Raw genomic sequence first — 20445 nt, forward strand, 5'->3', positions numbered from 1 at the left:
CAAGACCTAATCAGTTATCTCTCAAATTTACATAGAAGAAATGATACAGAGGTACCCAGTACCCATTCTACCGGGCCTTCGTGAAAAAGTACAGGTTAAAGTTACTGGCCCAAAAATAAAAATGCTGCGGAGGCAGACATTTGCACACAAGATAAAACCCTATCTGGGCTCCTGGCTTGAAGTTACAGGGGCTAATCCCATTCTACTGAGGTGACTAGATGGACAAATTGAGTTACAATTTACAATAGAGATAGTAGTTACAAAATCATAGTCAACTCCAGATTAAATTGAAGGGGAATTCGAGAGGGTAACACACACTCTATCCCCAGATTTTAGTGAAGTGCAATAGACTAGTTGAATTTTTACATGAGAAGAAAGAAAAATTTACATTTTCGGAATTTTACTGTTACATTAGTAAAGATTGCAAACCTTCCCCTCGAATTAGCCGGCAGAGATACCTATAGAGTTAGAAATATGGTGGCCATTACCTTAGCTGATGTTCTGCTTGTCGATGGATGAGGCCTCTGCCTCCTCTCTTATCACACACACTCAGTATCATGACGATCAATAAGACAAGTTAGCTCGAAAAATTGCCAGCTTTTATACCCAAGAGGAAGGTTCGAGAGAGATCTTGACTAATGTCGACACCTCCCCCCCTTCCCAGTTTTTTATTCGTTAATTAAATATGTACAAGAAAAATCTGATTGGTTGAAAACTAAATACCCAAAATTTCTAATTGGTTACTTTTAACACTAGAACGGCCAGAGCGGTCATTTTGACCGTTAGCGAATTTCAAGGTATTCCCACGCTCTTAATTTTTTACGCACGAGGTTGTTCTTTTGTGACTTTTAATCTTTTAGGGTTATGTACATTCACGCCAAAAATTACATCCGTAGATAATAAGGGAACATCGATATTGTCCCTTATACCTAGGAAGGCCATAAGCGGTCATTTTGACCGCTTCACTTCCTTGATACGGTGAGCTCTATTCTGCTCACTGCTTGCTTCGTGTGATATATTTACAAGTGGCGCTATAGGGGCGTATGATATAACTAAATAGTATGCCTCTAGCAGTGGTTGCGAGTGGACGAGTTAGTGCCTGTCCCTTGTGGCGTATAGTGCGTAATAATGGCTCGGCGGCAAAAACTTACTCCTGTTCAATTATTAGCAGAACTTGAAAAGCTAGGAGAAGACGAATCAGGTGACGAAGATACGTTATCAGATATAGACACAATGAGTGACGATGAGGATTTTATAACTCAACAGTGTGATAATATGTCGGATAGTGATGGTGATTCGCCTGATGAAAATATGCACACAGTGGACTTCGCACCTACGACAGACGCAGTTACTCCTTCAACCAGCCGTGATCAATCTTGCAGCAGAGGACGATCTCTTAGCAGCAGGCAACCTGTTCGAAGAGGAAGGGAACGAGGTGGGAGAGGTCATGAACTGGTAAAGTCTTCTTCATTTGCACCAAGGGATCAGTTATGTGGTAATGATGGAATAACTATTTGGACTGTTGTCGACAGTAGTGGGAACCCTCCTGGAAGGATGGCTGCTCAGAATGTACTGAAAGAGGCAGCAGGGCCTACTTCTCACGCTAAGCGTAACGTAGAGACTAACAGCAAGGTTAGTGCCTGGCGTTTATTCATTGACGCATCCATGCTGAAGCATATAAAGATGTGTACAGAGACCGAAGCTCGTAGACAGACAACGGATAATAATTGGTCTATTTCTTTGGAAGAATTAGATGCTTTTATTGCTTTGTTATACGCCCGTGGAGTTTATAAACTTACTAGTCTAGCTGTAGATCATATGTGGTCTTCTTTATGGGGTCCCCCTGTTTTCACTAACACTATGGCAAGAAACAGGTTCAAAGAAATTCTAAGGTATTTGCGCTTTGATCTCCGTAAAAGTAGATCCACTCGTTTGCAGACAGATAAATTTGCTTTGGCTTCGGCTATTTGGAATAGATTTATTGAGAATTGTTATGCGTGCTATAAACCAGGAGCGAATGTCACAGCTGATGAACAACTCTTCCCCAGCAAAGCTCGGTGCAGGTTCACGCAGTACATGGCCAACAAGCCAGATCAATTTGGCATAAAATTCTGGCTACTGGTAGACGTTGATTCTAAGTATGTGTGCAATGGGTTTCCTTATCTTGGGAAAGACGAAATGCGACCCGCCAGTGAGTCACTGCCTGAAAATGTTGTCATGAAACTTATGGACCCATACCTCATGAAAGGACGTAACGTGACCACTGATAACTTCTCTACATCGGTAAAGTTGGCTGAGAGACGGAAAGAGAAGAAAACTAGTATTGTTGGAACAATCAATCGAGTGCGGAAGGAAATCCCAGTGTCAATCAAAGCACTACGTATGAATCTGTACAAGACTGTCGTACTTCAGAAGGAAGATCACACTACTCTCACAGTATATCAAGGAAAAACGAACAAGAATGTGCTTCTGCTAAGCACTCTACATCCAAGCGTTCGAGTCAGTGAAGATAACAAGAAGCTCCCTAGTACTACTGAATTTTATAACGAAACTAAGTATGGTGTGGATGTAGTTGATCAAATGGCGCGTGAATACTCCACTAGAGCTGGATGCCGAAGGTGGCCTGTACATGTATTTTACAACGTACTTGATCTAGCAGCAATAAATTCATGTATGGTCTACAAGGAAGTTACGGGACAGAGAATCTCTCGAGATGATTATATTCTTGAAGTAATACAAGAACTAAGATCTGATTTTGTGAAGACAAGATCCCGGTTGATTGAACTCCCTACACTTCAGCCTGAGCCTCAGATTCAGGTTCAATATGCCAGTCGAAAGCGACGACAATGTCAAGTGAACTCCAATTGTAAACAGAACAAAACCTCTGACACATGTTCTTCGTGCAACAAAGTAGTCTGTGGAAAATGTTCGTGTAAGGTAATAACTTGCATGAATTGCTTGTCAAGTGCCTAAATAGGCTTGTAAACAAATAGAGACCGTTATTTTTATCATAATTATTCACAAAGGCATTCAACAGCAAGTCCGCCGAAATATTTCATTGTTACCTATCAGAAGTGAGATAATATGAACAATTATTAATATTTAACAATGGATTCACCCGTATACAATACATCCTAATGGTTAACTATGTTGTTTTAAAATAAATAATTGAACATTCGCATGTTTCTCAGATCCTGGATCCTAGGTATATGTCAGTAAGCGGCAGCGGTCAAAATGACCGCCTGCGGCCTTTATAGGTATGAGGAATGTTCGGCCGTTCTAGTGTTAAAGCTGTGTAATAGACAAGAAAAATGTTCCACCGATCAATACATTTATTGTGAATGAATTATTGCACTAGTACCGGTTTCGGCCTATCTTGGCCATCATCAGCTAGCACACAAATTTACAGGCATTAGACAAAATTACAAAGATGTTACGTTAGAACATCCGGATGTCTAATGAAAAATGGAAGTAAAATATATTGCAGTATGTTGCATTAAAATATCTCTGATTAAAAGTGGTGATGGTTATAATAAACTAAAACCTATTGATTGAGCATGGACATGAGTACATAAACACATTAAAATATATATGCCACATCATAAGACACTAAAAAAATATAGCACATTAAACACATTAAAACATGGTATATTTTAAAAACGTCTATTAAAATTTGAGTTCATGTTGCGTTGCATTCATTCTTCAATCCTCTTGTAGTTCTTGTGTTGATTAAGTTGTATTAGGTGAATATCGAGAATGTTCTATGGCTGATATACTTTGTATTGGTATGTTATAAGAACTCTTGTCATTAAAATTTGAAAATTGAGTACTGTGCAATTCAACTGTTGATGTAGTCAAGTAAGATTTATATATACAGCAAGATAGGGTTTAATTTTAGAGCAGTTGGTGGTGACACCTCTCTCATCTATGTAAATCTCCACCAGAACCAAAGACCTTCTCCACATTCCCCACACTCAGCACTCAATACTTCAACGATCTTTCCTAATCCGCCTCCCGACACTCTTTAACAATATTAACAGGAGACAAGAACTCGAAATAGCATCAAATAAAAGTGTATTCGAGAGGTGTGTAAATAGCCTCTTAAAGATAAGTTGATGTGAAGGGATTATACCGCCATCTTGACCCACGACGACTTGGCTATGAATATGGACATTCTTATGGTTTTCGATTTGGACAGTTGTTATTAGTAGGCTGTGTACCTGATCTTGTTATATTTGGTTATGTTTGTTATATTTTATTATGAAAGTTTACGTTGGTTAAATAGTCTGTTGGCAGTGCAAGTGAAATTTGTTCAGTGTAGCTGTATCTTGTGCTTTGTGAATAAATAAATAAATAAATAAATAAATAAATAAAATAAAGAGTCATACATAAGATCGGCCCAGTACCCCTGTTTCCGATATCCCTGATAGAAAATTCAAAAGCATTAGTAGGTAAAACTGTAACACAAAAGAAGCAACTCCAAAGTGGACAAGATCACAAGCTACATCTTATTTGGTGACGACTGTTTTCCTGTCCCCCTCCCAATAAGATGATGAGCAAAATTGTGAAATTCTCCTAGACTTCTTTCTCTGCCCGTGGCTATAGGATACCTTTCCACCTTTCCAAGTGTATACAGCAATGTAAAATGAAAGGCTGAAATAATATGGACTTGGAGGAAGTGAAGTCCTGCCTCTCATTGATGCAGGTGGAACTGAATCAAACATGGGGCATACAATATTCTTTACCGAGCTCGATAGCTGCAGTGCGGCCAGTATCCAGTATTTGGGAGATAGTAGGTTCGAACCCCACTGTTGGCAGCCCTGAAAATGGTTTTCACACCAGGCAAATGCTGGGGATGTACCTTAATTAAGGCCACGGCCGCTTCCTTCCCACTCCTAGCCCTTGTCCCATCGTCGCCATAAAACCTATCTGTGTTGGTGCGACGTAAAGCAACTAGCAAAAAAAAAAAAAAAAAAAAAAAGCAATATTCTTTGACAACTACTTTACACTCCTGAAATTGGTAAGACATCTGGCTTCAAAGGGAATAAGTGCAACAGGGACATTTCAAGAAAACCACACAGAGAAGTGCCCCCTTCAAAACAGACGGGAAAAAAGAAGGGGATCATACGATTACAGGAGTTTTGGTGGTGTGTTGCTGGTGCACTGGAATGACAACAGTGTTGCCACTGCTAGCAGGAACTACAAACAGATAGAGATAAGCGGTGCATCAAGGTGGTCCAGCATAAAAAAATATGGAAAGTGTCTGTACCGTAATGAAAGCTGTTCAAGTCCTATAATGGCATCTGAATAATGGATCAGTTTGACCATTCTGGACTTCACCTGAAATGATTCTGTGGATATCATAATCGGTAAATACATAACCGTAAATAGCGTATACAGTATTGTTATAAGTCTTTAGTGTTGTAGATTATTTTCCAGTGTAAATTGGATAAGATAATCCAACTCTCTACCACTACCTAGCTTGCAACATTATTGTACAATATAATGTTGAGTAACTATAGTGTTGTTGTACTGACCTGAGTGCATAGCGTCCGATATATCGGATGGCCTGTGTAAATAAAACTATCACGTGTATGAACTTTCTGATTGTTGTAACGTGTTTCTGCAATTATTAAGAGTGGAGATGTGTAGATAAATTGAAATAAACACAAAAAATTAACTTTATGCACTAATGGGTTAACAAGACTTGGAAGATAGAACTATTTGGCCCATATCACTCAATTTTTAAGTTACAGATGTGTCTGAAGTACAAAGTATAAAAAGAAAACCAACACATATGATTCATAAATTTCAGCTGATACTTACACCAAACATGACTAGAAGAATAACTGGCATGAATAATATGACGTATCTTGACTCCTCAAGAACTGGCCATTGTCGAGTCACAAGTGCGCCCCAGATACTTGCAAAAATACCAAGTCCAAACAACCATTCCATTAATTTGGTCATGTTTATTCCTACAGAAATGAAGAGAGTGGAGTAATATGAGTATAAATCAGAATAAGAAAATATCTGGAAATATCTAACCTACCGGTATTATTTGAATTACAATTCACATTGTTACTGCACATGCTCACAGGTCAACACAACTTGAACAAATCCAGAATTCAGCACCATGCTAGCACAGGCACAAACATTGTCACCACCAATAACCTGAAAATATTTTCTGGTTTCTGTGAACCCAACCTCATTTTACAATGTACGCAAATGTAATTCGGAATATAGTCTTAAATATAAACATTACTTTAAAGGCGATTACCAATGGCAGTATGGCGAGGGGATGTAAGACAGCTGCTGTCAATATTTTCAAATAAAGGAGAACGGTTTACAGCATTTATGTGAAGCAGTAGTATGATAAACCCTACGTAAACTTGAAGGACTGACATATGTGGCAGGAACCATCTTGGAACACGTTCAGAAACTCTAAACAAATGACAATCCAAATAACAATATACACGCGAGCTGCAAAACATGTTATGGTGGAATGGCGTGTGCGATCCAATAAAACCACAGTTTTTCGCAACTCTCTACCCTGGGCAGCGGATGAACAGGAGAATGCACACTTAGGCAGGGAAATTCCTCATGATGTTGAGGGGTTATTTTTTTTATGGTATTTAGTAGGTTATATTGTACAGTGTAGTCCAAAGACTGTGATATAAGTTGAACATGAAGGGGTACAACTTCTAACTTATGCGCATTTCGTCCTAGAGGTGACCAGAGTTGGTATTGGAGTTTTGTATGATGTTTATGTCATTATTCATTGATATCGTAAGTAACATTTCATTCAAGAGATGCGATACCAGAAGTACATTTTCATACTTGGGTAGTAATGAGAACGTTTTCCGTTTGTTCATAGAATCGGCCTTCGTGATTTTGTCGCGCAAGAAGAAGACATTAATGGTGTAATCGATGTGTGTTGGAGTGAGGTGAGGTACGCCTCTGGCGGGACCGTGTAAGTATTCATTTTAAGTCCAAATAATATATCAAGGTGATGATAAGCGAAGTTTTATTTCTATCCCGTACTACTGTTTGACAGTTTTTCCCACAAATAACAGGAAGTCACTATTATTTCATCATGTTTACACAGCAGGCTGCCGGGGAAGGGATCGAGGTGTACAAATGCCAAGCTGAAATTTTACATATAGCCCATTTGATGTCTGAATATTTCGGTCAAGTATGCGGTGGTATCAAAGTCGTGGTGTTTTCGTATGTGTAATGCGTCCAGTAATTTGGAGCATAGGTCAGCAGTGCTTATAATTTATGTTATTGTTTTGGTTTCTACTCCACCTCGCCAGTCTGTTATTGCGATAGGTGGGCTTATTGTTTCTATATCAGTGCCGAATTTTCTCCATTCAAGAGCGAAACTAATTTTCGTATTATTTCAGACTTTGCAGGTATGGTTGCAGTTGAAGGAGTAAAATGCTGCTTTGTTATGATCTAGGTGTTGATTACCAGCCATGGCATGCAAGCCAAGGTATTGGTTGTATTTTCTATTTCAAAATGTGATATGGTGTATTTTCTTGTCCAGTAATTGAATGAGGACCTTGTTACTAAAATTGTATAGAATTGCTTGCATTGAGTTCATCTCTCTCATAGGAGGTTAAAGAGACATCAAGTTAAAGGCTTGGCTGTATATTACTACACTAGAGTCCCGTTAATCCAAAAGTCCGGTTATTCCGAACTGAAATATTTAGTATTTAAAAAAAAAATCCTTATTGAAATGAAAGAACATATCATAGAATGAAGATTTACTTGCATTTTATTAGCCATATTTTACTAGAATAACTTAATGTAAACATAATTACACATCATAAACCGTCAATCACTGGTTGTTTATCTTTACAAAGTCTGTTAGTTTCTTTTGCCGTCGTGATGAGAACCTACTCGAAGATGCAGTGTTAAACCATCGTCTCATAACATCACATCAGTGGGCGTAGCAGCGGAGTGTTGCTCGACGTAGCATACGGCAAGTTCTAAGGCGGCTGCGGCATCTGAATGTGACACTAGTTGTTCATTGTGGTCTTCCTCGTTGTTACTCTGTTTCTCATCAACTTCAGATTCTTTCTCCACCATAGCTACAATTTCTTGGTCTGTTTGTTTTTGATGACAGTCGGCTTCCATCCACTCGCTAATGTCATTTTCGTTATCGTTTTCTCCTCTACGGGAACCCTACGTAATTTTATTAATTTAGCTGCTAAAGAATGGACATTTCAAATTACAGTATGTACTGTACTGTAGAAACTATGTTCCTCAGATGTTTGAAGCGCTGGCCTTCTGACCCCAGCTTGGCAGGTTTGATCCTGGCACAGTCCGGTGGTATTTGAAGGTGCTCATATACATCAGCCTCGTGTAAGTAGATTTACTGGCATGTAAAAGAACTCCTGCGGGAGAAAATCCCGGCTTCTAGGCGTCTCCGGAAACCTTAAAAGTAGTTAGCAGGACGTAAAAACAATAACATTATTATTAGAACATATTTTCCGGTTAATCCGAACAGACTCCCGCCCCACTTAGTTTGGATTAATGAGACTCTACTCTATAATAATAATAATAATAATAATTGATTTTTCACTTAAGAGATATATATTTTGTAGTTAAGGATTAAACCCATTTCTTTTTTCTTGATTGCGTAAGTAAGTAGGCCTATATTGATTTTGTACAGAACATTTCTTTATCACCACCGTCATCACCTAGTAGGTACTGAGTAAACTGGGCAAAACTTAACGATGTCCTCCCCCATAATAAATCGTGTTGTATGCAAAGGTAAATCATATGAGTGTCACCTCGTAAAAATTCTAGGAGAGTGTTGTGTTCATACCAAGCCAAGGGACCCACCAGCCTGTCCCCAGGAATATATTAACACGTTGGCTGCCAGAGCGGTACATTGTACCGCTCAGTGAGTGTCTCATGAGGCCACGGCGGTACAAAGTACCGCTGCTATATGACTTTCCCTGTCGGGCCGGCGGACCGCTGAGCTGTTGAAAACGCTGTGATAGCGTACCACTATGGCCTCGGAGCAAATCCTGGTGTGCTTGGTTTCCAAAATATAGTCTGTATTTTTTATTAATCCAGCCTCCTTTTCTTAGCAATATGTGAGTATTTGCCCAATCAGTTTAGCCATGCGCTTAGGTGTGCCGGGTTTGCTAACTCGCAAGTTCAAGATTTTGGAGATTGTGGGTTTGAATCCTACTGCTGGGAAACCTGGTTATGGTTTTCTGTAATTTCCCATTTTCACCCCAAGCTTATGCTTACCTATTCAATAGGCCACACTGATTTCTTCCGAGTTGTTGAACCCATACGTGAGCTGATTTCTACGCATATCGCAAAAAATGTAGCGTAAACATGAGCGTATTTGCATTTTCTAAATTGACAAAATTCATTGACGACATAGCAACATTTTACATTACCATTGAGCATTTGGCAAGGAGTAAAAGGGAAATAAATATATTTCAAATTTAATTTGGTGAAAAGTTTTTTTGGTGTTGCAAAACGTAAGAGATCAGTTTGACATGAACACTACTTACCAGAATTATCATACTGAAGGGTTAGCGTCATTATCTTCCGAGTTCGAGAAGAAAGCGGTTTCATTTTTATAACTAACTTCTCCGTTCACTGGTAAAATAACTTACAAATATCTTGCAAGTATTTCACACACACCCTACTGTAAAACAGTGAGTACCTTGCGATTGTAGTCCTAAGCGCTAGTAAACAAATCGTGGCACGCTCTGTTATCTACAACACGTACTATCAAGCAATGCAAGCTTTTAGTACCGCTAGAATGTACCGCTCTGGCCGTCTAGGCAAAACCATGCAGTGAACTTTTCTGTTGGGCCACGGCGCTACCTCGGGGTGCTGGGAGTGTTTATTGTATTTCGTACGTACATTGAACACTTAAGTGAAATATCACTTCGAATTTTGCTTTACTTCTTATTTACTACATGACTAGAAGAAAAAATGCTTTGGCCACCGGGACATTTCTTGCTGTGTGTCCTGGCAGTCAACGTGTTAAATTTGGTGCCGCTTCCATACTCGGTGTGCAGACTAAGGGTGATAAATTTGTTTTAAAATGATGTGCAACGGTACCTTAAGTAGCAGAAAGGAGAGATCCTTCCTTCATGCTTGCTAGAAACACTATTATGCTGAAAAAATTATTCTTACTTATATAGCAGAATTAAAACTGAGACTTTGTAAATCAGCTGAATGCAACCATGTGCTGTGTTCCTATTGGCCGGCCAATGTTCGCGATGTGTTCCTATTCGCCGGGAAAGCTTCGTATTGTCTCCGTCAGAGCTCTCATCGTGTTCGAGTAGAGGGCTGCCATATTCACTAATAGTAAGAGAGCCGTATCCAGACCAATGGGTTTGTCACTATCCTATCCAGACCAATGGTGATGGTGTCACGCGGGATACTAAAGGCCTAAGGGTCGCTTTACGGCTCTAACCTGGGGGCTTACGCCCCCAGACCCCCTATGCTTGCCCCCAGGCCAGTCAATAGCCGGACCTAATCAATCCAGACTGATGATTTTGTCACTCCCCGGACCTAACCCATGCAACCCAAAGGTCTTGTCACTTCCCAGACCTAACCAATCCAGCCCAAGGGTCTTGTCAATAACAATGCATAGGTTGGCAAGCCTGCCGAGTGTTACGTGACGTCGTCCGAGCCACGCCATGTTGGATCTCTCACCTCACTTTTGCACACCGGGTACCGAACTTTTACCTAGTACGTAATATAAACAGTAGGATATATTGTCATTTTCCGTACAACTGGCGTCAATAGCCAACACCATTGGCTGAAATTTATGCAATACGACATCCCCTCTGGAGTCAGCACAGAGATGTTGTTAGCAAGCGTGGCACAATAAAAGCTCCTAAACCAATGATGATGATAACTTATATACACACACGCACACATCTTTGTTCGGCATTTATGCTGTAAATAATCTAATTGTTGGTAACTTTTCTAACCCCATATGCTGAGCGAAAACCAAGGGTGATCCTGAAAATAAGCCAATGATCATAGATTATTATTCAGATGCACACACATACACACACCTAAACAAAGTATGACCCTTTATGCTGAAAATAATCTAATGGTGATGGTGATACGTTTTCTAAGCCTGTATGTTGTAAAGGAATAGTGAAAAATTAAACTGCTTTAATGCCCTCAGTTGGTAACAATTCCAACAAATTATTTCCCTAGCAATGAACGAACGTAACTCAGTAGTACCTGCCTGAGCAAAGTGAGTCGGCCCTGAAATGTCTTTGGAATCTTTTAATACTCTTTCATAGCCTTTCTCTTCTTTATCTGATATCCTCAATTATTTGTTATTTCTTCAAGATATTTGTGAAAACTACCTGTTTTAAGGGGGTACTTGATGCATTAACAACATTATGTTTTATCAGTGCAAGTTACAATGAGCCAGTCCTCCTTCCCCAGTGGTCCGTGATTTGAGACACTGTGTGGCAACCACTTGACCCTAGCTGTCTAATGTTGTAGAGTTTGAACATGAGCTGAGCTGCATGTACATAATTAACCACATTCCAGCCCTCCTTGCCAATCTGGCAGTGCTGGAAATTGAACTTGGGCATCAGAGGACAGCAAGTAATAGCACTTAACCCTAAAATGGTAGCACTCGTCTCGCCAACGAACACGTCATACACTTAAGCTTCCCCCAATTCTCCCTTTTATTCTATCCCCACTTATGTCTGGCAGTGCCTAGCACGATGTTTTTTTTTTTTGCTAGGGGCTTTACGTCGCACCGACACAGATAGGTCTTATGGCGACGATGGGATAGGAAAGGCCTAAGAGTTGGAAGGAAGCGGCCGTGGCCTTAATTAAGGTACAGCCCCAGCATTTGCCTGGTGTGAAAATGGGAAACCACGGAAAACCATTTTCAGGGCTGCCGATAGTGGGATTCGAACCTACTATCTCCCGGATGCAAGCTCACAGCCGCGCGCCTCTACGCGCACGGCCAACTCGCCCGGTAGCACAATGTTTAGGCTCCTTCCTGCTAGCAGAGAGAGTAGACAGAAAGTTGAGTCAAGTGTTGTTTAGGATCAGTTTCTAAAATTGTAGTCGTCGCCGATACAAAGCGCTACATATAAAAGTTTACTACTTCTTTCGTCTCCAAAGACGAACTGCTGCTAATGATTAGCGACCCCTGTGACCAAAGGCTAACCACTTAGCCACGGAGCCGGACACAGAGGAAGATGAAGATAACTTCATTATGACCAACATTAGAATCGAATAATGTGTCATACTATTGTCTATTATAAAATGTTTCATGTAACTGTTATATTGATCCTCTGCTCCTACTTGTGTAATTCACTAAATCTGAGAAGTACTTGTAATTATAATTTAGGGCTGGTTCTACCACCTAACTGGTCAAGTAACGCGTAACTTGTCTTCGTGATACAAATTCTTATAATTTTGTTAATTTATTGTATTGAATAGGTGGTAGTTAACAAAATTATAAGAATTTGTATCACAAGTAGATCTTCAATACGGACAAAGAAGATGAAATTTATAACCTGCAAAATAACTTGTCCTCCGCGTAAAAGGATGTTTCCGCTCGACCCCTCCCAGGTAGCGCTATTGGCAGCATAAATCGTAGTTACCCGATGCGTAATTTATCGGCCACTTCAAGGGCCGATAAGATTTTACTTGCCAGGCAAGTTTTGAGAGCTGAACATTATTAACAGTATTTCTGGTGCCATACAACTGAAATTTGCTTGATATACTGATGAAAGCTTGATATCGTAACAGTGATCGATATTGTATTGCAGGATTTTGAACATTAATGCTTCCCTTGAGTTGCAATGGTCGCACCAGCCTCTTGCATTGACAGAGTGGGGGGGGACACATTTTATACATCAAGCTTTCGCAAAGGAACTCTACAAGGATATAAAATCAAAAGCTATTTGGAAATCATCTCAAGTGGCTTTAATTTCCTAATTTTAATTTTTCAGTTTTCAGACACCAGGTATTGTATCTCAATTACCCCAAACGTTCTCGTAGCGTAATGACTTAAGCGCTCACTTCGTAATATGTGGTATGCAGGTTCGAGTCTTGATTATGCTGAATTTTTTAAAATTTTCATTATTAGTGTTGTATTCATCGGTATGCCTCTTTTCATACGCTCTTTTGTAAATAATGTATTTCATTGAAATGTTTCATCACAATTTTATGTCTTACTAGGAAAATGCATCATATGTGTGCTTGTTATAGAAAGTGATGTGATTAATATAGTATATATGACTGTCACCCAGGTAGCAGATTCCCTATCTGTTGTTTACATAGTCTTCTAGTAAATGATTTCAAAGAAATTGGAAACTATTCCATTCCCGAGTTCCTCTTCCTATGCATGGATATTTACCCCGATTAGTTCTTTACATTTCTTCTTCTTCTTCTTGCGTTACGGCCTCTGTAGGACCACGGACAGCTCCTTCATGGATTGCATTTTCTTCTTGTCCTCCCAGAACCTCTTCATCCTTTCTCTTCTTCTCTCCCGCTCTTCTTCCGAGATATTCAGTATCCTCTTCTCTTGTCTACTCCACTGGTGACTCTCAATCCTTTTCCTGTACCCATCCCTATCTTTGATCTCTGGCATATTAGTCGGTATGTACTTGCTTCTCCAATTTTCCTTTTCTTCCACCTTGATCCCCAATTCCGACCAATCTTTCCGGAGTTCAACTACCCACTTGGTTCCTGTCTTTCCTCGTGTCCTCGCTGTTGTTTCCCATACTCTTTTCGTCATTCTATCCATATTCATCCTGATTACATGTCCCGCAAACCTTGCTCTTTTCAGTCTGATTTCTTCTGAGATTGTTCTCATGTTCCGGTATAGTTCTTCCCTGGGTCTCCTCATCCATCTCTCACCTCCTCTCTTAGGGCCTAGTATTTTCCTCAATATTTTTCTCTCCTCTTTCTCTAGTTGTTCCGCACCATTTCTTCCTAGTGCTATTGTCTCAGCAGCATATAATACAGCATTTCTCACTGTTGCCTTGTAATGTCTAATCTTTGCGTCTGTAGATATATTCTTTTTATTGTATATATCTCTGGTCATACAGAAGGCTGATCGCATCTTCTTTACCCTCTCTGTTATTCCCTCATTGCTCCTATTCCTTCCTGTTATAAATTCTCCCAGGTACTTGAATTTGTCCACCTTTTGCACGGTGCCTTCCGGTGTTGGTTCTTTACATTTACAGTATCTTCCAACTTTCTCTTCATAAAGTTAAACATTAGAATGAAATGCATTATCAATAAATGGAAGCATGTGAAACTAAACAAGGTCACAGAGCTAATTGCAAATAGAGGATCGTGGAGATACTTAATCAATTCACAGAAGAGTCATTCCATCGTTACGGACGGGACATTCAGAGATTAATTTAGAGCTTTAAAGCTTGTTTATAAGAACAAAATTATAGTAAAATGGATGTACCTGATTTTACATGTTCATACTACTTATTCAAGTACATTCCTATAAAATATTTTCTCTAATTTAAAGTTATTATATGTAATATATCACTTTTAATGGTTGTTACGGATGGGACAGCTGTTTGGACACCACAATCCTGGTATGTGTAACTTTGAAGATTTTCTGTGAACTCTGAAGGAAAAAACATTCTTTTCTTGCAGCAAATTAAATTTCAAAACATCCTTTTTATGATGATACAAGAAGTTTTAAAGTTTAATTATTGTAAGCAATAAAATTAAATATTAAGTGCATGAGTAGCATGTTACGGATGGGACAAAAGGCTCAATATAATGGGAATTCATTTATACACAAGCCTTTATTAAATTAAGTACTTTGTTAATATCAGTTCTATAAAGTATCATTGTACAATGTATTTATATGACATATTGTTCAAAATTGTGAACAGCAGTTTACAGTCCTGGAATTTTATTTGCAAACTTATAGAAAATCCTATCTCCTATTGGTTTTATGTCAGGTTGTGGTAATAATCCTAACACTTCTGAAAACTTAACTACATATTTCTTTGTTGTGTCTGTTTTGTAAAGAATGTCTTTGGAAATGCCACTGCAAACTTGTTTCGTGTAGTAAACTTCAAAACTGTCATCTTCAACACCTCCTTGACTCACAACCACAAATCTGTGTTTTGTCTGCTTTTTGTTTTGACTCACATGTTCCATAAGTAAGTATTGCCCTCCTTTAATATTATTCTTTGATATCTGGGGCAGGTCAAGTTCATGGTTTCCAGTGGAGTCAGTGTCTGTATATATATCATTGTAACTTATTTTAGATCCTGGTTGAACTGCCCAAGATTCTGTATCACTCTCTGATTCATTATCACCCACTTCTTGCCAAATTTGGTGTAAATGAAGTTCCGATGTTACAGTCCTTCCAGTTATGATATTGCCTTGGTACAGACAAGAAGCCCGGAAGTAATGGTTTGACTGGATGTTTGGAATGGCATTGACAGTTTTCCATCTTTCTTCTAAGAAGCCTCTGTATTCCTTTACTTTTTCCCTGTTTACTAAAATTATGGGCATCACTGCCTATCTTGTAAAAGTCTTTGGCTGATGTAACAATTGCTTGTCGTGCTTTGACTTTTTCCCACACCATCCTCTTAATGGTCCCTCCTATGCCATCCACAGTTCCTTTTCCATGAGAGGTGGCAATGAAGCACCACTCACCATCAATACCAAAATCGTTAGTTAGGTAACAGAGATTACCTAATGTATATTTATTCTTAAATTGGCTTGCAGCGCCATCAGAAAAAAATGTTATGTTCGCAATATTATGTGTTTCCCTTAAGTCATTAATTATGGTTTTAAGAAAAACCCAAACACAACATTTATCATGGCTTAGATCATCACTTATAATTGCATAACATTCCTTTGATCCACCTTCCAACCATGCTACACATGTAAATATTGTTACTTGCAAACTGTTCCAATGTGCACTCTGGATTTCATCTTGTGCTACACAGGAATAGTTCTCTGCGTAATCAATTTGAATTACAGCTTCTTGTGAGTGAATGTTTGTCTTCCGCTGTTCAAAATAATTTCCTTGGATGGTTTTCACAAAACAGTGTAACTTGAATTTTGGTGCTACCTTATCAAGGATAGTAACAGCCTCCTCGACTGAGCCATCAATAGTGCTAAGAACAGGTCGCCCACAAATTTCAGTCCAGTATTTCCAGGAAGTAGTGGTTGTTACATCACATTCATTTGGTAATGTACTGATTACACTATTCATGCTACAACTACTGCACATACCTGACATACATTGTTCATTACTTAAGTTGCAGCAAAGTTTCATCATCAGGTTTTTTGCTGTCTTTGGAATTCTCGACATGCTTTGCCAACGCTTCAGCAGTATAACTGAAGTTTGCATGTTGTTTGCACACACACACACATACATTGTGCGGCATATCAGAGGAATGAGATTCTTTCAATACGGAAAATAAAATGATTTTCATTACTTGTAATAATATCAGAGGAAAGCAGAATATTTTTTGGCCTCAAATCATAGAATTTGCTTTTTTTAATGTGAGTATTTGGATTTTCACTTACGAAAAAGGAATAGGCTTCTCTGACTGTCATTATCATGTATCTTTTCTGAACTTTCTGCCTCTCACCTGTACTCTGGTCTTTGTTTTGTAATCTCGCCTACCTGGTGCCTCACGACTGACATCATCTCATGCATAAAATGCCCATACTTTTTCTTTAATTTCTTGGGTTAGAAATTTAGCTGCAATTTTAGGCACTTTTTTGACCAGTTGTGATGATTCAGATACCATTGTTTTATAAACAAGCTTTCGTACAACTGCAAGTTTTTTACTTGGACTCTTCGGAAGAACACGTATCACTCGCTGAGTTGCCTTTCCAAGAGACTGTTTGCACTTAAAAGTACCCAAGTGCAAACCATCAGCAGCAGATGTCACGGGTGATTTTGTCGTATTTTTCTTTTTCAACCTCTGAACTCTTTTCCTCTCTCTCTCCTGGCGTCGTTTTATAATTATTTCCATCCCACCTGACGCTGTAGAACTGTTTGACTTTAGACGTTCTTTTGCCTTCGTGCTTTCTTTTCTTTTTCGCTCTGCATCTGCCTCTTGATGTATTTTTAAACGTTCCTTGTCTTGCTTTAATTTTTCTCTATACTTCTTCACCCTTAGTCTGGTTTTTTCTTTCACTGACTGCTCCTTATCCATTTTCCATGTAGATTAGTGGCTCCAAAATAATCTAAAGAAGGTAAAACCAGAAAATCAGAGCCAGTAAACCTACCACCAATTTTTTAGCATCTTAATACAGTAGTGTATGCCTAAACAAGCTGTCCTTCATTCCATTGCCTAATTGTTTGAAAAATCAATAAACGTGAAGCTGACCGAATAATTAATATAAATCTGTATTATTCTAAGAAAATATGGAAATGTGTGCCCTTGATTATATAAAACTCAAATAAGGAATTATAAAACCATCACTCAAAAATGAATATTAAGCTTTGCTTCATATGCAAATGAAGATTTAGTGAAAACATTTTAATTCTCATATTTATATTCTGTATGTTTTTGAAGATGTACAAAATGTGTTACAGATGGGACACTATTTTAAAATTAAATAAAAGGTTTTTAACTGGTTCAAGCATATTCATCTTTTGAGGTTATGCTAAGATTACAGCATTTGATCTAACTATACATCTAAAATAATTGTCATTTATTTATAACTCAAGTTTACAAAAACTTTCTTACCTTACTGTTGCGGATGGGACAATATGAAGTAGATCTAATTCAGACTCGATTCATAAAAAAGTATTAATTTTGCACACTAAGGAAACTATACTGTGGTTCGTACCCCACTGTCGGCAGCCCTGAAAATGGTTTTCCGTGGTTTCCCATTTTCACACCAGGCAAATGCTGGGGCTGTACCTTAATTAAGGCCATGGCCGCTTCCTTCCCACTCCTAGCCCTTCCCTGTCCCATCGTCGCCATAAGACCTATCTGTGTCGCTGCGACGTAAAGCAACTAGCAAAAAAAAAAAGAAAAAAAAAAGAAACTATACTGTTGGACAATAAAAGAGTTGTACTTTCCCTCCATTAGTCAGCTGGAAGGAGAATCTTCAATTGTCAGTGTACAAGGGCTGCCAACTTATGATTTTTTAACTCCTAATTAGTGAATTACATACACCGAGATTTAAACAAACACAAAACTGTATGAAATAGAAATTTTGTAAAATGCTTATTATTAGTATGTACTTCAGTATATTGTGTAAGAGGAAAAATATTTAAAAACTAATATTTTCAAGATTTATTTTTAAATGTATTTGTCCACTTTGGCATGGAATGGCTCAGAAGCCTGCAGATAGAATGCTCAAAGGCAATAAATCCGTAAGGAAGATGTGTGTGTACATATATCGAAGTGCGTAAAAGATAGTTAAGAACAACGGCAGGGAACGAAGAAACATTTTTAAATGTAAATTAGAAAGATGAAGAGAACCTGCGTACCTTCTATTACGGAGCGAGTGACTTGACCAATCTACTACGAGAATACTTTCCAAAAAACACTGCCTTACCTGACAGGTTATAACTGGCGTAAGAAAATGCAATCTCAAGATTTTAATCCCAGTTAGGTATTGATTTTGAAGCTCATAGATTAAAATCACGAAAGCTTGACATAAATTGTTGTCCATAACTCTTCAGACTCCCCTTATTAGGCTTTTTGGTGATAATCAGCTGATGTAAGCACAGGAAAATAAGACAACTGAAATGAGCTTCATACCTCTAATGATAGGTAGCACCTCACTCGAAAGCGAGAAGTCGTTAAAAGAGTCAGTCTAGCAAACCTCGTATATCGGTGTCTAGCTCCGGGTAGCTACCTAGTGCTTTCGCGGAGGTGGTTGCATGCAAGCCGAAGTAGTAGCTGATTTACACTCCCAGGTAGTTTACTTCCCGGGCAGCTGCCGGCCACTTTTCCAGCAGATGGTCGAACCGGCCCTTAGTCATATCAAATGCTGTTACCATTACAATACGGACTTTAACAACTATTTAAACCCTCTTAAATTGACAATGAAAAATGACAATTCATAAAAACTAGCAAGGTGTACGAGTCATCGCCCCGATGAAGCACTACCGATAACAACATTGCAAGTAGTGCTACAGTTCTAGGGTTAAAGTTATACTAGGGAGGTAGAGGGACATTCTTTTATCTATGCAGGGGATTGTTACTCACCCAGTTGCCAGCGCTGCGGGCGTGTCTCTCGCCAAGCACTTTGCCGTAATGCGCTTCTTGGTGCCACAAGTTCCATTCCTTTGAGGTCTGCTAATAGCTTTATAAGCGTAAGGTCGTCTGCGAGTTATACAAGGCCGGAAAATGGACCGATAGAATTGCGGGTCTCGAGTAGTTTTACGAACGTTCGCTAAGAGGTCTCAGCATTGTGCTATGGTGCTCGCACGAAATATATTAAATTAATAGTAGGCCTACATGTTGGTTTTAAGTTAGGACCATGTCAATGTGATTTAGAGTGATTTGATGCAATGTAAAGCACATTTAAGTGATATTTGGAATTATTTTAGGTGAAGTTAAATGCAATAAATAATAATAGTTGAATGAATGAATGAAAACCTACAACCTGTTTTCCAGTCAGTGATCGGGTCTGGGATGGAATGAATAAAGCCCCCATCTTGCGGCGAGGATAGGAATTGTGCTGGTTGCTGAAGCTTGTCACACTCCTTTGGGGCAATGATTAATGACTGACAAATGAAATGATAGTGGAGTGTGTTGCTGGAATGAAAGATGACAGGGGAAACCGGAGTACTCGGAGAAAAACGTGTCCCGCCTCCACTTTGTCTAGCACAAATCTCTTGTGGAGTGACCGGGATTTGAACCACGAAACCCAGCGGTAAGAGGCCGACGCACTGCCACCTGAGCCACGGAAGCTTACAATAAATAATAATAGTAATACACTAAAATGACTTACCATGATCACTGCTCGTATCACTCACATTTTTAAGATCTTTTAAGATCTTCTTCCAAGTCATCACCATCTGTAATTTTATAAGCTTCATTGTCGAGAATTGGTTTTAAAAGTTTTGTAATGAGAGTTACAGCCAGTGTTCTTATCACACTTATCACATTTGAATGCCTGAATGAACTTTAAAGCAACAGAAATGTTAAGTTTTATAACTAAATTCGTCTTGCCCAGATAACGTAAGGAATGATGCGTAAAATTCAAAGTTTTTGAAGAAAGTAAATGAATTTTCCTGAGGGGTAGCGTAATGCTCCACGATCTTGCACCCTAATGAGACACATCAGTGGATTGTCATTAGTGGCCGAGGGTATCAGTCCCAAGCACGATTCACAATTTGAATTTTTTTCTGCAACTCGAACCTATCATGGCCAAGTAAGACATCTTCAGAGAGACAGGTTTCTCTGAAAAGTCATGGTGTCATTCTTAATATCTATAGCA

The 20445-nt window shown here is 38.9% G+C and overlaps 2 protein-coding genes across 3 annotated transcripts in view; one reads left to right on the forward strand and one right to left on the reverse strand.

Moving 5' to 3' along the window:
• The window catches only part of LOC136880925 (dolichol-phosphate mannosyltransferase subunit 3), a 34603-nt gene extending 28148 nt beyond the window's left edge, over nucleotides 1-6455 (reverse strand). The window contains exons 1-3 of one of the 2 annotated variants that reach the window (XM_067153454.1): nucleotides 6281-6416; nucleotides 6099-6174; nucleotides 5827-5978 (exon numbers count right to left, since the gene is read on the reverse strand). In XM_067153454.1, coding sequence (XP_067009555.1) covers nucleotides 5827-5970 — 144 coding nt within the window. In that variant the 5' untranslated portion in view covers nucleotides 5971-5978; nucleotides 6099-6174; nucleotides 6281-6416. Of the gene's footprint in view, nucleotides 1-5826; nucleotides 5979-6098; nucleotides 6175-6280 lie in introns of both variants that reach the window. The other variant, XM_067153453.1, reaches the window with a different exon arrangement.
• A 754-nt stretch (nucleotides 6456-7209) lies between these two features.
• The window catches only part of LOC136881220 (serine-rich adhesin for platelets), a 91997-nt gene continuing 78761 nt past the window's right edge, over nucleotides 7210-20445 (forward strand). Inside the window, exons 1-2 of the mRNA XM_067153949.2 lie at nucleotides 7210-7261; nucleotides 7407-7495. Of these exons, the coding sequence (XP_067010050.2) occupies nucleotides 7479-7495 (17 nt within the window). The 5' untranslated portion in view covers nucleotides 7210-7261; nucleotides 7407-7478. The remainder of the gene's footprint in view (nucleotides 7262-7406; nucleotides 7496-20445) is intronic.

This window comes from Anabrus simplex, chromosome 9, assembly GCF_040414725.1.
Source record: "Anabrus simplex isolate iqAnaSimp1 chromosome 9, ASM4041472v1, whole genome shotgun sequence".
Taxonomy (NCBI): domain Eukaryota; kingdom Metazoa; phylum Arthropoda; class Insecta; order Orthoptera; family Tettigoniidae; genus Anabrus; species Anabrus simplex.